At 48.7% G+C, this 15,214-nt stretch overlaps 1 protein-coding gene across 1 annotated transcript in view; it reads right to left on the reverse strand.

Moving 5' to 3' along the window:
* TGFA (transforming growth factor alpha) overlaps nt 1-15,214 on the reverse strand; it is a gene marked incomplete at its 5' end in the record, with an annotated part of 104,118 nt that overhangs the window by 4,181 nt on the left and 84,723 nt on the right. Inside the window, 2 exons of the mRNA XM_082852017.1 lie at nt 970-1,119; nt 13,767-13,887. Coding sequence (XP_082708143.1) covers nt 970-1,119; nt 13,767-13,887 — 271 coding nt within the window. The remainder of the gene's footprint in view (nt 1-969; nt 1,120-13,766; nt 13,888-15,214) is intronic.

The raw sequence follows: 15,214 nt of genomic DNA on the forward strand, positions 1-15,214 counted from the left end.
GTGCGCGGCGGCTACTGTCAACAAGCTGGGGTTCTAGGGGCACCCCGTTCATTCCCAGAACCAGGAGCGTGTGCTTTAGACGCTCCAACAGCAACAGTCAATAAACAAACGGGACGGAGACACTTATTTATCTGTCCCAAACCCAGGCAACCCCAGAGGGCTCAAGTCTGGCTTCCTGCGGGAACACGCACTGCTTCCTCCAGGCCTGGCTAGAGGGACCTGTCTACTTACTGTTTCCACCACGAGCTACTCTACGCTGAGCTAACCGCAGCCTTTGGCCGGTATGTCCCTTTCTTGTGCGTGTCCAATTAGGTAGCATACGCTGAGGGCTTGCTCTGTGACTTAGAGGTCTCCAGATACTTCCAGGGAACAAATCTGGCCAGATGCTGGAAATACAGCCCTAGGGCCTCTCCCTTTGCAGAGCAGTCCAATCGGGAGATATGGGCAAGCGAAGGAGGCTAAGAAACACCGGGAAAAGGGCTCAGTTGGTCTAGGGCTCAGGAAGGTTTCCTGGAAGATGTCAGGCAGAGACTGAGTTTTGGAGGAGGAGGAATAGGGCAGAGAAGTAGAGAAAGGGGGAGGCCTGTCCTAACAGCAACAGTGGCTTTAGGATTCGCCAAGTGCCTTCTGTGGAGAGGAAGCGAGGCCGCTACTGCCCACGGGAGGCTGGGAGCCGTGTCTAGTTCCCTCTGGAACCCCTGCACATCCCCATGACAATGGTGAGGGCTCCAAGCCCACGGCAGAGAGAGAGCACCTTTGGCTCTGCTTCCAATGGGGCACCTCCCAGGATGTGTGCTGCAGACCCGCCAGGACGTGTGCCTTTCACACAACGTGGCTGTCACCAAAGTTCCTCTTTGCTTTGCTAACACTCATCAGACATCACAGCAGTAAGCTGTCGTGGTGGCCCTGTTATGGCCCCGGGAGGGCCTGCAGGTGGGGGTCCCGGCCTCGGGGGTAGCAAAGACTCACTGTATCAGCACACACGTGATGATGAGGACAGTCAGGGCCACGATGGAGACCACCACCAAGGCAGTAATGGCCTGCTTCTTCTGGCTGGCGGCCACCACGGCCAGGAGGTCCGCGTGCTCACAGCGTGCACCGACGTACCCAGAGTGGCAGCTGAGGAAGACAGGAACATCAGTGTGCTCTCCAGGCAGAAGTCTCATTCTCCCCACTCCCCAGGGAGGCTGGGCCGGAGGGGAAAAGCCCAAAGGGGCCCCTCCAGCCTTTGCTATTGGAGGCAAAGGCATCAGCAAAATTTCTCCTACTCCCCTGCACAGGCTCCTCTTGTCTGGAGAACAAGGGATAACTCACCAGCTTATCATCTGAGGGGAAGGTGCTGCTGAGGCACTTCGTTATTACGGTAACCGTGCCAGGTCCCGGGGGAGTGAGGAGGGCGGCAAGTGTGTCCAAGACACGGAGCTCATTTTGGCAGTTCATAAAAATCCAGGTTATTTTTAAACTAAATGTGTGTATTCAGAATCCCTAGTGATGAGAGAAAGACAACATGCTAAACCAGCAGAAGACAAAGACTGTGGTTTGCTTTTTTATCTTCTTCATCAAGCTTAATTAGTTCTGCAGACATTTACCAGGTGGGGCGTGTACTGGACTAGAGGCCAGCACCACTATCTGGTAATAACAGCTGGCCTCTCTCCGCTAGAGGATTAGTAACGTCACAAGACGCTGCATGTTTATGACCATGCATGTAGCCTGTAAAGGGCAATAACAACACAAGGTGATAGTATTGCTTGTATTGCTACTATTCAGAGACTCTTTGGCATCAATCATTTCAGTAGCGGCCTCGTCCTAAGAGCTGAGGGCTGAAGCTGCTTCTTCCACGTAGCCCTCACCTACGCTAAACTCCCCCCACCCAGATTCTGGCTGGGGCCACAAGGGGTTCGTGCATGCATGGTGATTCCTCAGGACATGTTCTAGGCATAAGGAAGCGATGGTCATTTTCTGATGCAAGCCCTTTTTTTTTCTACCAAGCATATGATTCTTCTCAGTAGAAGATACTTAGCTTACACACAGGTCCCTTTGTCTGGGGTGACTTTTTTGTTGTAATGAAAATGTTTGATCACCACTGCCTTCTCAGGTGGGATAGCTTCCTTCCCACAGGGGACTTCCTTGAGGGGCAGTCTTGCACCAAACATCACACTGGATTTAAAGGTTTTTGTCCCTCCCCACCGCCCTTCGGACACGACAATGATAGTTAAATTTTTTTTTTTTTTTAAGAGTCTACCTTTTGATGAAATAGCCAGACTGTCACCTTCACTTTTAGATTAAAAGGCTTTGGAAGGGCAAGGAAAATGAAGGGGGATTAAGGGTCCTGGTACGCCTGCTCTTGTGCAGGGCCAGCCCCAGGGGCGTTGCATTTGTGATTCCCTTAAACCTGGGCTCCCGGGCTGCCAGACCCCACATGCCAGAAGGAGTCACAGGACAAATACAGTGCATTTTCCTGGAGTACAGGTTTTGCTCAATGCTAGCACAAATTGAATCATTTTCAGGTACTGTATGGGTTTAAGGTTATGGCAAACAGGAGATACTGCAAAAATGGCTGCTTAAGGCTACAACCTGGGATACCAGAACATGTAGCTTCTGTCTTTAACGCTGCTTAATGGAAAAGTCTCTCACTGGTGCTCTTTATCCCAAAGCCCAACTGTTATGTACCTCCTTTAAAGGTATTCTTTAGTTTGAATTCTTTTGTCTGAACTTGCTTTTCTGTTAGAGGTTAGCTTACATTTGACACATGTTTTCTCACTTACTCTTTGCACAGAAAAGTCAAGTCACTTGCCTGTGCCCACCCTGCCAGGGAAGAGAGAGAAATCCATTCCCAGGTCTGCTGACCACAGGGTCTGGGTTCTCGCTCACTCAGCAGGGCTGCTGCCCCTGCATACTATCTGGGGATTGTGATGAGAATGCCTCAGATTCAGCTCTTGATTAAGTCTGGCTTTTGGTTTAGCCTCCAATCTTGAAAGTGTAAAGGAGATTTGAGCTTTTAGGTTCAACAAGGGTGCAAAGGGTTTGCAGTCTTCAGTTAGTAAGGAAGCTGGGGAGGGCCAACCGGGATGGAAAATGCCATGTAGAGAGTTCTCTACAGACCCGAGGAGGAGAGAGAGGCTCCAGAGAGGAAGAAGATGCAGGAGCTCTGGCAAGAAGACCTTGTCTGAAAAAGGATCTGGACCACAGAAGTGTGAATAAGAACACAGACTCTCACAGACTTTGGCTAGGATGGCGATGACTGGGGGCTAGGAAACAGGGGCAAGTTTGCTTTTGTTTGGTCTTAATAACAAAATCATTTTGAGGGCAAATTCAGAAACAGCTCACCCTGTAGGCTGGGGAGAAAACAAGGCGCTGGCCCCTTCCCAGCAGGGGAAAGCTGACGGTGGACTGAACTTGAGACTGAGAGGCGATATGCAACAGGCACAGGTGATGCACAAATTGAAGCTGTGGGTGTCTATAGCGAATCCTGCAAAGGGTCCCTCCTCCAACCCATCCTGAATATTCACCCTGCACCCAGATGGCTCCCACCTGGGTTGTGGGCTTCCTCCATTTGGTATCCAACACCCCTTATCTGCAGGACCCTAACCCACCCCCTCTACTTTATCTCCAGTCACCTAGGTTTCAGCCAACCCAAGAAGTCCCCCCACCCCTAATGTCAACTAAACTAGTGCCCAGCACATAGGCACTCAGGACACGTCAGCCTGTGAATGAATGAATGAATGAATGACTACCTTCCCCTTGCCCATCTCAGCTCCTGCCACCTTCTCTGCCTGGAATATTATTCCTCACTTTCTTCCTCAAACTCCATCTCAAAGACCACATTCGCCAAGAAGATATACTTTAAAGACTCACTCATTCATTCGCCCAGTCATCCATCCATCCATTTTCCATAGCTCTTTCTATGGATCTCCCTATGGCCTCTCCTTCTCTGAAGGCCCTTAGGACTATGCCCACCTCTCTGGCTGCCTCTCCCACCAGCCTCACTTTCGGCCAGCCTCCAGGCTCCCGCAGGCAAGACCTAGCTCTACAAAAACTCTGGTGAACCACAGAGCAGAAGAGGGTTGGGAAGCCTGGGCTCTGGGATGGATTGTTAGATGTCTAACCAGGAGTTGCAGTCAAGCCAGTGAGACTTCTCTGTAGCTGGGTGTCAGTCTGCTTCCTCCGAGGGAAGGGTAGTGTGATGAGGGTTTGCACAGCTATTCGTGAAAGGTCCAGGCTACAGGAAGAGCACCTCAGGAGGCAATTTCACCCAGCTAGAGATGTTCCTACTCTAACCTGCAGGCCCTGGGAGAGGAGGATTCTAACACCTCCTCAACTGCTTGGTTCTGGAAACCCTATGAATTAACAAATCAATGCTGGGGACTCTAAGAAATCCCATTTAAATAAAATAGTGGGAGCTTAGTGCTAATTATATTATCTTATCAACGAAGGCTATGCTAAACTCCTACATGAACTATCTCTGTTAATCCCAACAATGACTACTGCATGGGAGGTCTGGGCTGCTGTTTACCTTGTTTTACAGATGGGGCGGGCAGATTCGGGAGTTAAAAACCTAAGGATCTCAACTGTGAAGGAGACCTTTCTGGGGTAATGCAAATTAATCCGGAAGATACTACTCTGGGATAGTGATTCAATGGCAAACTCACAAACTGCACAGCAAAAAGGAAGAGGGGTGGCTGATTGCCCCATAAAGAGGTCTTCCTGCTGTGGGTGTAGCAAGTTGCAAAGATGCCCCCAGACAGTGCCGTCTTAACTCACCAGGGAAGATAACCCTCTAGGCTGGGTCACATTTTGCTGACTTTCCATCCTCTTCCTGCCATGTGTGTGCTGGGCCCTTTACAACCAGCCTGGCCTCAGTACTGCCCCTGGCAGAGGTCTTTCCCATTAGGAGTCTTCATGCCAAAAAGAATGCCTCTGTCCACTTAGTGTCACAGCAGTAAACATTCAAACCCCAGTCTCATTGAGTTAGGGAGCTCAGCTTGCTTCTGAATGAAAACTTCCCCAGTGAGGCATGGGGAGCACCTGAGTTGCTGCCTAATACACGAGACTCCAGGTCATGGCCCAGGTGAGCTCCAAGAAGAGCAAGTCTTAGCACCAAGCAGCCCAGCTGCAGCTGGGAGGCAGAACAGCCAGTGGTCCAGATACTTGAGCTTCTCCCAGGACCTCCCAGGTCAAAATCTCTCTGAAAATGGGGCCTGGGTGTCTTAAAGAAAAGGCCGAGGGTATTCTGAGGAAGCCTGAGTTGAAAGCCACCGTGAAGGTTTACCAGCGAAATCAACTCTGGCTGGCCATTGGAATGGCCTGGGGAGCTTGAAAAAATCCTGAGGTCCAGGCCACAGCCCGGACCAACTAAATCAGAATCCCTGGGAGTAAGGCCTGGGCATCAGCATTTTTAGAGCTCCCAGATGATTCCAATGGGCAGCCAAAGTTGAGAACACAATTTAGACTTTCTGGCCTTGGGGTGGAGGGAGGTCCTTTCTTCTCCCCAGTCGACTGTAATACAGGGATGCTTCTCAGTTGCTCTTTACTAGCCGGGGAGCAAGAAAAGGTTTGGTGACATACATTTTAAAAAAGGTTTCCCAAGCTTCTACTAATATTAGACTTAATTACGCAATTATTTTAGCATAAGTCACACAACGAGGGGAAAAGTCACCTCACCTGGTCACAAATGAATCACACTTGACTCAGCTCCTGTCTCTACCTCAGGTAGGCACTGCTTCCCACCCGGCTGTACATTGGAATCACCTTGGAAGCTCTGGAGAATGCCGGGGCCATGGTCATACCCTTGGAGATGCCCATCCAATTGGTCTGGGCACCCAAGTGACTCTAATGTTGAGGCCTGAGAACCACTGAGGTAGAAGGTCATTTAAGGACACAGAATCAAGACCCAACAGTTCAAAATCTGCCCCTCCCCCTTCTCCTTCCTCTCTTCCCCCGTCTCTTCCTGGGCACTTCCCCAGGTTGGGAGCTGTACAGTGGGCCCTCTCATTCAGGTGCAGGAGAAATGGGAGATGCGGCACCTCTGTTTAAGAAAGGAATCTGAGGGCTTCCCTGGTGGCGCAGTGGTTGAGAGTCCGCCTGCCGATGCAGGGGACGCGGGCTCGTGCCCCGGTCTGGGATGATCCCACATGCCGCGGAGCGGCTGGGCCCGTGAGCCATGGCCGCTGAGCCTGCGCGTCCGGAGCCTGTGCTCCGCAACGGGAGAGGCCACAACAGGGAGAGGCCCGCGTACCGCAAAAAAAAAAGAGAAAGGAATCTGAGCAAAATAGGAATTTTTCTGTCACGAAGGGGAATGGCACATGTGTAAGGCTGAACATTTTCTTATAACATTTGACCATTCAATTTTATCTGTCGAGAGTGGATATCGTCAAGCACAAGACTCTGGAATGCTGATTCTGTCTTCATAATTGTGAAAATGAGGCTCTGGAATCACATGTAGGCTGTTTCCCCCAGATAAGAATAAAAAAGAAGTACATAAGAAAGAAAGGAAAGAGTGTAGCACGGGAGGGGCAAGGAGCTTGTCTGAGCTGCAGGGGCCACCGTGGCTGAAGACGAAAGGCAACGGGCTCCAGCCAGGCGAGTCCCTGACACCTTCTCATTTTTGTTACTGATTCAGTTTGGAGGTTGCTTTGGTGCTTTTCTTAGGAGCAGACTTTGTGGCTTAGGCCTCCTCATTTTAACAAGAATTAAATGATCAATGATACGCCTTTCTTTCTCCTCTGCTGAGGGTTTTCAGACTTCTAGTCCTGTCCAGTTGCTCAGTGTTTCCCCTAAGTCCCTTTTGTACCTGGTTCACAGTGCCTTTTAAAATTTTAAAGAAATAGGATAATGCATGTAGAGCTGTGCTCTTATAAGTGTGTTTTTTTTTTCCCTTAAGGAAAATGTTCTCCAACTAGAGAAAGAATGTTTCTAAGCAAATCGGAAAGGACATACATCAAAATATAATAGAACAGAAAGACAAAGAAAAGTCCACATTGTTGTACACCCTACCACCTTAAATGGCAGTCTGATTGACAAGGAGTTCTTCTGGACTACTTCTAGGTAGTTTTTAATGTAGTTAAGATTTTTAAAAAATATGATTTTGCATCAATTTCTCAGTTAACATCTCTTCACCATTTTACTATGTCATTAGGAAACTGCAGAAGTTGTTTAAAATGGTTGGAAAGTAAATTATACACGATTTGCTTCACTGAACCCTTACCGTTTAGGCTGTATCCAATTTTGATATCATAAACAATGCCAGGGGAGTATCTCTGTGTACACATTTTGTTTGCATTTGAGATTACTTCCTTGGGACAGGATCCCGCAAGTGGGCACAACATGGTACAGACTTTGGAGCCAAAGCGTCATTTGTTTGAATCCCATTCCCCGTGTAATGCCTGTGTGATCTTGAGCCAGTTACTCCACCTCTCTGTGGCACTCATTCTGCGTCCTTAAAACATGATAGTAATAAAACTTACCTCATAGAGTTATGAGCATTAAATGAGTTAACATCTTGTGAAGTGCCTGACACAAAGGAAGGGCTGTACGAGTGCCAAAAATGTAAATGAAAGAACGGGAGCATGTTCCAGGCTCTCGAGAGACACTGTCTTCATAAACAATGGTGTACCCTCTGGCAGGAGGCTAGTGCTCTGATTTGCAGCCACGCCTTTTGGCACAGGCTCCGAGATAAAGTTTTTAATATGGGGGCCAAGAACCAAGGTGACCAAGGGCCAGGGACCATGGTTTTAGAAAAACGTTTATACCAACTTGCCTTTAACATGGAGAAAATCCATAGGGCCGTGGTGGGAGTGGGGACATGAGTCGCAGGACACCTGTACTGGGTTTACCCATTTTTGGCTTCAAGAACTGGATTTACCAAGTCCTAGAACCTCTCTGCTTGGGGCGCTCGGGAGGAGTGGGCTGGAGGGAGTAGGGGCTTCCTCACTGTACAGCCCTGGGTTCCATGGTCTACCCAACTTTCACTGCTTCTTCAGCAGGACTTGGATCCTTCAGCTGTGGTGATGGTAACAACGTGCTGTTCACAATGGTGATCGTGCTGATGATGGCTGTTCTTATGCTCTGCTAGGAACTGGGCTTCAATATTCTCTAATGTGCTAACAGAACTTTCCGTGATGATTCGACAGATGAATGGATAAAGATGTGGTACATATATACAATGGGATACTACTCAGCCATAAAAAAAGAACAAAAGAAGCCATTTGCAGCAACATGGATGCAACGAGAGATTACCACACCAAGTGAAGTAAGTTAGAAAGAGAAGGCAATATCATATGATATCACTTATATGTGGAATCTAAAATACGGCACGAATGAACCTATCTATGAAACAGAAACAGACTCACAGACATAGAGAACAAACAGATTTGTCTATTGCCAAGGGGGAGGGGGAGTGGGGGACAGATGGATTGGGAGTTTGGGGTTAGTAGATGCAAACTATCACACAGAGAATAAACAACAAAGTCCTACTGTATAGCACAGGGAACTATAGTCAGTATCTGGGGATAAACCATAATGGGAAAGAATATAAAAAAGAATGTATATATATGTATAACTGAATCACCTTGCTGTACAGCAGAAATTAACACAACATTGTAAACCAACTATACTTCAATAAAAAAATACATTTAAGAAGAAATTTCTGTGATGATGGAAAGAGTGTCTGTATGTGTGCTGTCTAATACAGTAGCCGCTAGCTGCCTAGAGGTACTGAGTACTTGAAATGTGGCTGGTGAGACTGAAAAACAAATTTTATTGGAGTATAGTTGATTTACAATGTTGTGTTAGTTTCAGGTGTACAGCAAAGTGAATCAGTTATACATATACATATATCCACTCTTTTTTTAGGTTCTTTTCCCATATAGGCCATTACAGACTATTGAGTAGAGTTCCCTGTGCTATACAGCAGGTTCTTATTAGTTATCTATCTTATATATCGAGTAGTGCGTATATGTCAATCCCAAGCTACCAATTTATCCCTCTCCCCCGTATCCCCTGGTAACCATAAGTGTGTTTCCTACATCCGTGGCTCTACTTCTGTGAAAAACTAAATTTTAATTAATTAAATAAATTAAATAGCCACACATGGCTAGTGGCTCCTGTCTCGGACAGCAAAAGCTTTGCATGCATTACGGTCACTGGGTCCTCATTACAATCCTGAGAAGTACTAATCTCTCCATTTTATACACAAAGAAACTGAGGCTTAACGGTGCTAAGTCACTCAGATCTGTCTGATGTCCAAATCCATGCCTTTAACTGCTGCGTTATCCTGCCTGGTGCGTGACCCTCAGTACCTGCTTCCGCTGGGGGTAGAAAGAGGGCGTGCACTTTCTCCAGACTTGTGGGTGGGTGATGTCTTAACCGTCTTAGCCCTACACCCCACCACCTGCTGGTTATTGAGATGACAGTAGATCTACATAAAGTGGCTCACGCACCAACAAGAAAACCACTCCCAAGCCTGATGTCTCAGGAGGCGTGTTCTTGGTCACACAGGCAGTCTGCGTGCGCACTGAAGGTGGTCACCCCGCTCTGGGTGTTTGACTCTGTTCAGATCCCACTGGAATGTGCTGTGGCCAGAGCCAGGTGGAATGTTTTCCTTGGCTGACAGCAATGTGCTTTCACACTTGGCTGTGGGAAAGTCAGAGAGTTTAGTCACCGAGGGGCGTTTTTTGGATAGGTGAGACACTTCGATGAGTTGTCACTGGCTGCCAACACTGGAACCCTGAAAACCTGTCACCCGGGTGGCTTCCTTCAACTGTTTTCCTTTGTTTGAAGGTTTCTGCAGGCAGCAGACCAACGGTTTGCAGAATCTGCCTCAGGGAAAGAAACCGTGTTTGAGTCCTACCCTTGCATTTCTATGGTTTTACTTACTACCTTTGGAAATTCTTTCCCTATTTGTTTTCTGAAGTGGTTGGCTCCTAGCAGGGATTTATTAAAGGGAGACCAAAGATACAATCTAGGGTTCATCTGAAGCATAAATGTTTCAGGATAATGTTCACTACCTTTGGTGATTTCTGACTAGTTATTTGTTGTAACTTTTTTTCCTTATCTCATATTTTAGTGTGAGATGTCATTTTAGTTCTCTGGAAACCTAAGGACTATTGCTCTTATGGAAAACAAAGCTTAAGAATGACAGTATTTTAGAAAGAGCACCCTCTTTTCGGACTATAATCTTGGGCCCCTGTGGGTTTTCCTGTAAGGCCGTGACTGACACGGCCTTAACTTCAAGGTATGTCAGTTTTATTGACAAGGAAGAGTGTGTCAGCTCCCTAAAGCTGGGGTAGTTCTAAGAGCGGGGACAGCAGGTTTTGCTTTCTCTGCGTGGACTCACAGTTTTTGGTCTGGTGGGAATTAATGAATTAGAACATTCTTCTACGTACTGTAAATACAAAAAGGTATAAGGCGTGGTCCTGCCCTCACTGAGCTTACAAGCTCATGTGGCGGCAGAAGTGAGCAAAGCAGGCTGGCGTGAGCAGAACAGAGCGGGCAACAGGAATGACTGGGGACCGACTTTGGCTTCAGTGTTGGGGACCAGCAGGAAGAGGTGGAAACTGGGGAACTTGCGGGGGGAGGCAGGCTGTGTTCCAGAGAAGCTGGGCGTCTGCCTGGAGATGTAAAACCTGACTTCCAAAATGTGCACAGCTAATTACAACCACCAAAGCACGAGGCAGACTCATCTACCGTGGTATGAAACACGTCTGTGGGCTGAATACCACCCCTGGGCCGCCAAGATCCAGCGGGGAAACTGAGGTAAAGAGGCAGTAAAGGTTCACGTGGCCACGCCTCCCCACAGACGGTCAGCTTTCCCACACTGCAGCAGGGTCTCTGCTGATTCTGTAGACCCTGCCCTCGGCCCACAGGAAGGATTCATTGAGAGTCTGTGCCTCTGGAGGAAGGTTTACCTGCGGGGGGAAGGTGCCAACACCTTTCCTGGAAATAAGAGCTATTTGAGGGGAACTCTGTGAGGCTGAGACAGAGTGCCCTGAGGGGCAACAGCTGAGAACATGGGTTTCGGGGTTGGAATTGATGGGACTGAACCCCAGCTCCACCATTTATGGGCTCTGGGGCTCCGGGCAAGTCGCCTAACTTCTCTGAGCCTCCGTTTTCTCATTCATACAATAAGGGCAAGAATCTCTACTTGAGAGGGAAGCTGGGAGAACGGGAGGACTCCATGAGTCACTGTATGTGGAGTGCTGGGAGCCGGCCCGGCACACAGTTACAGCTTTTACAGAGAGCTTACTACTATTATTAACAGTAAGTGAGTGGGGAGAGAGACAGCCGGTCTTCCTGACCACCAGCACGTAATGGTGTGTAAACGTGATGGACAGTGATCTCCCTGAGCCACGAGCGGGGCTTGGGATCTGGACCGAACAGAACAAGGGAGCCACCACCCCCTGCTCTCAGAAGGCGTCCGCCAGCCGAAGGGGGCTCGGCCACAGGCAAGGTTACCTGCTGACCCAGGCTCAAGGCTGCCAGCTCTCAGAGTTTACAACAGTCCCTGATCTGGTGGAAAAACTGAACTTCTGACACACTTTTGATCAGAACTCCCCTCTCTCTCTCCCATCACACAGCCCGGGGCAGCCTGAGGTCCCGGCACCGGGCACCGCTGGAGGGGAGAGGGCCTTCCGCCTGCTGCACTGGTAGGCTTCCTGAGATCTAGGCCAAGAAGCCACCCTTCCTTCAGGGCCAGTGTTTTTCCATAATGACCAGCCTACGATCAAAAGTAATCCCATCAGCTCCCAGAGGCTCCTATGTGTATTTTAATAAGAATGATCACCATGAATGACGAAGACTATTGTCATCATCGTGCTTTGTATTTAGGGGTGGGGAGGGCTCTTGGCTCTGCAGACGTGGCCTGGGGGCCTCACCCAGGCCTCCCAGGAGGAAGGTGGCCAGCGTGCCTCTCCAGGCTTCAGAGGCACCCCGAGGGGCCCGCCCAGGCTCACACAGCTGCACCTCAGGAAGAGGAAAGCCCTACCCACCACCACTTACTGTGGCAGGCTTTCCCGGTCCCCAGTCTCTCCTGGGCTACTCATCCGATACCCTTAAGCATCATGGTTAAGAATGCAGTTTTAGGAGCCAGACAGGCTGGGTCTGGATGTGAGCTCTGCTATGTGATCTGGGCACAGCTTCTCTGGGCCCACCTCGCGGGATCATTCTGAGGGTTACACGAATTAACACATGGACCATGCTTAGAACGTGGCCTGGCATGAAGCAAAGCCCAATAGATGCTGGCTTTTATTAACATTTAGTATCATTAGTTTGGATCATACGAAATTGCTGACTTTTAACCGTTTTTGACCTATAAAAATGGCAACTTCATAGACATGGGTGGTTCTTAATGGGGGTAGAGGGCAATTCTTCCTCTGCCCCCAACCCCCCCACCCCCATCCTGGGGGACATCTGGCAATGTCTGGAGACATTTTTGATTGTCACGACTGTTGGGGGGAGGTGGTGCTACTGGCACGTAGTGGGTAGAGGCCAGGGTTGCTAACACCCTTCAGTGCACAGGCGAGCTCTCACAGCAAGGGGTTACCCAGCCCCAAAAGTCAACAGTGCCAAGGCTGACTATAGGGCCACCTAACAGTACTCCACCACGCACAGATTTACTTCCCTAAAACACCCCTTGCCACGAGTGGCACGGCTCCCACTGCCTAGAGAATAAAGGCTCACTTCCAACAGGCTCTGGCTTCCAATTCATCTCCAATCTTGTCTCCTCCCGACTGTGGCCTCGCTGACTGTAACAGCAGGTCGCCCAACACTCCAGGCCTGGAGCAACCTCTCTGCTCTCCACACCAGCCAACCCCCAACACCTGCTCCGGGAAGCTTTCCTTATGGGCCTTTCTTGCCCAGTCGGGCTGACCGTGGCAATCACTGGTGGCTCCTAACTAAAGTGACTCCTGGGTCCCATTCCTGGAGATTCTGATTCAGGGGACTAGGGTGGGGCTCAGCTATGTTTTCAGAAGCAGCCCCCGGGGGCCCATGCTCAGCCTGCAGTGGCAAATGCCACGCCCTGGCCTGCATCTTTATTTCCAAATTGCTTTGCTCTGTTACCACTCATGTACACCAACCCTCTGTGTGCACTTCTGGCTTATTTTATTAGCTGGATGAGGGCAGAGACCTCATCTTAAGAGACTCCAGCTGTTCAAAGGGATCCAAACAAGTGCCTTGCCCTCCAGAAATTCTAAGTAGTGAATTCAACTTGAACCAAAATTAGGAGTTTGGGATTAACAGATATGCACTACTATATAAAAAATAAACAACAAGGTCCTACTGTAGAGCACAGGGAACTATATTGACTATCTGGTCATAACCTATAATGTAAAAGAATCTGAAAAAGAACATATTCTTTGTATAAAAAAATATATAGGAATAACCGAATCGCTTTGCTGTACACCTGAAACTAGCACAACATTGTAAATCAGCTATACTTCAATTAAAAAAAAAGAAAAAAAGTGAATCCAGGAATTTTCAGACTTTGTTGAACCCAGGAGTCACCTGAGGTGCTTGTTAAAAATGCAGATCCCCAGGCTCTAAACTCTAGGAGTTCTGCCTCAGTGGCTCTGGGCCAGGGCTCTGGAACCTGGATTTTTAACCAACTGGGTTTGAAGCAGGTGTCCCTCAGCCCGCTGTTCTGATTCTCTAACACGTCGGCTGCAAGGCTCTCAGGGGCCTCTGGCATGGCTTCTGGAGGGAAGTGCTCTTTTAGTGGGTTGCTGGCGCGTGGGCAGCCCCAGCACCCCAGAACCCCAGGGGACACTTACACACATGCTGGCTTGTCCTCCTGCACCAAAAACCTGCAGGTTCCATGGAAGCAGAACTGACTGTGGGAAGCAGGGCAGTCATTAAAATGGGACACCACAGCTGCGGCCACGGGTGGGTCTGCTGGGGAGAGAAAAGACATTCGGCTCAGATCCAAGGCATAGCCAGACATCCCACGGGTCCACGCCACCGGAGAGGGAGCCTGGATGGCTGGCGTTTCTGGTCTCTACCAGTACCTCCTCTTCAGCTCTAACTTTCTAACAGCCAGTACAGGACCAGAGATGCCTGCAGTGTGAGCCTTCCAGTGGGGCTTTACTTATTTACTTAACTTCGTAGAAAACAAAACAGTCTTTCCAAAAGACTCAGTGTAATTCAGAGACACCAGAGCAATTTTACTTTTAGAGCCCGTTCCCCAAGAATGACCTAATTTTACTTTTGCAAGGTGATAGTGATGACTTTTTAAAAGAGAGCCTTCATAAAAATCTGTTTTAAAGGTAGGAAACCGAAGAAAGGCACAAAAGAGTACTCGAAAGCCATTAAATTGATGCTGAGGAAGAATAATGACGCAAAAAGATGTTCATGACATATGACTGTAAGTGAACTAGTGCATTTCCAATGTGGTCTGTATAGTATGATTCTATTTAAACAAACACACAAACAGAAATTTAGATGTGAGGAAGTCTGGGAAGGAGTTACATGAACATGGTGGTAGGGCCTTTCTGGGGTGGTAGGATTAGGCGTGATCATGCCATGAAGATGACTTAATGCATAGAAGTCCACCCAGGAGCGGCACAGGCAGTACTGGGAAAGCCTTGATGCGGAGGGAGAGGCAGCAGAGTTGGGTCCACTCGGAGCCCTGGCACCTGTAACTCTCAAGGGTTTGGGGCATCACCAAACCTCTCAGGCCAGCTGGAGGCACTGTAAGGAACCACACATGACCTAATGGCCAGCCCAAAGGGTATCACTTTGGATTTATTTTATTAGACTCCAATAGCCTTGTTTTGTCCAAATAACCCTTGAGACATAGTAGATAGCAATTTCAAGGTGGCATGATACATGTTTCTGTTGCGTCTTTCGGGGGCCCTCTTATATTTTGTGTTTCGGGCATTCGGGGAGTGGGTCTTTCTCAAGTATTTTTTGGGGAAAAAAATATGTGCTTGGAGTTCTTGCTCTTTGAGTGAATTAAGCCCCAATTTCATACTGTGGGATTTTTGACCACCACGAAATAGTAAACTCATGTTGCTGTCTATTACTTCCAGAAGAATCATAATTTTGGAAACCTCATAATTCCAGTGGGAAAAGCAGAGGCTAAAAATATAGCAGAGTCCGTGATGCAGAAGGCGAGAGGGCACTCAGAGGTTATGAGTGTGCGCTTAGGAGGCAGAGAGACACGGGTCTGGGTCCCGCCTCTGCCGCCTGGATGCGGTGCTGAGCTTCCGCCCCTGTGAGA

The sequence above is a fragment of the Leucopleurus acutus genome (genome assembly GCF_964270905.1).
Source record: "Leucopleurus acutus genome assembly, chromosome: 12".
Taxonomy (NCBI): domain Eukaryota; kingdom Metazoa; phylum Chordata; class Mammalia; order Artiodactyla; family Delphinidae; genus Leucopleurus; species Leucopleurus acutus.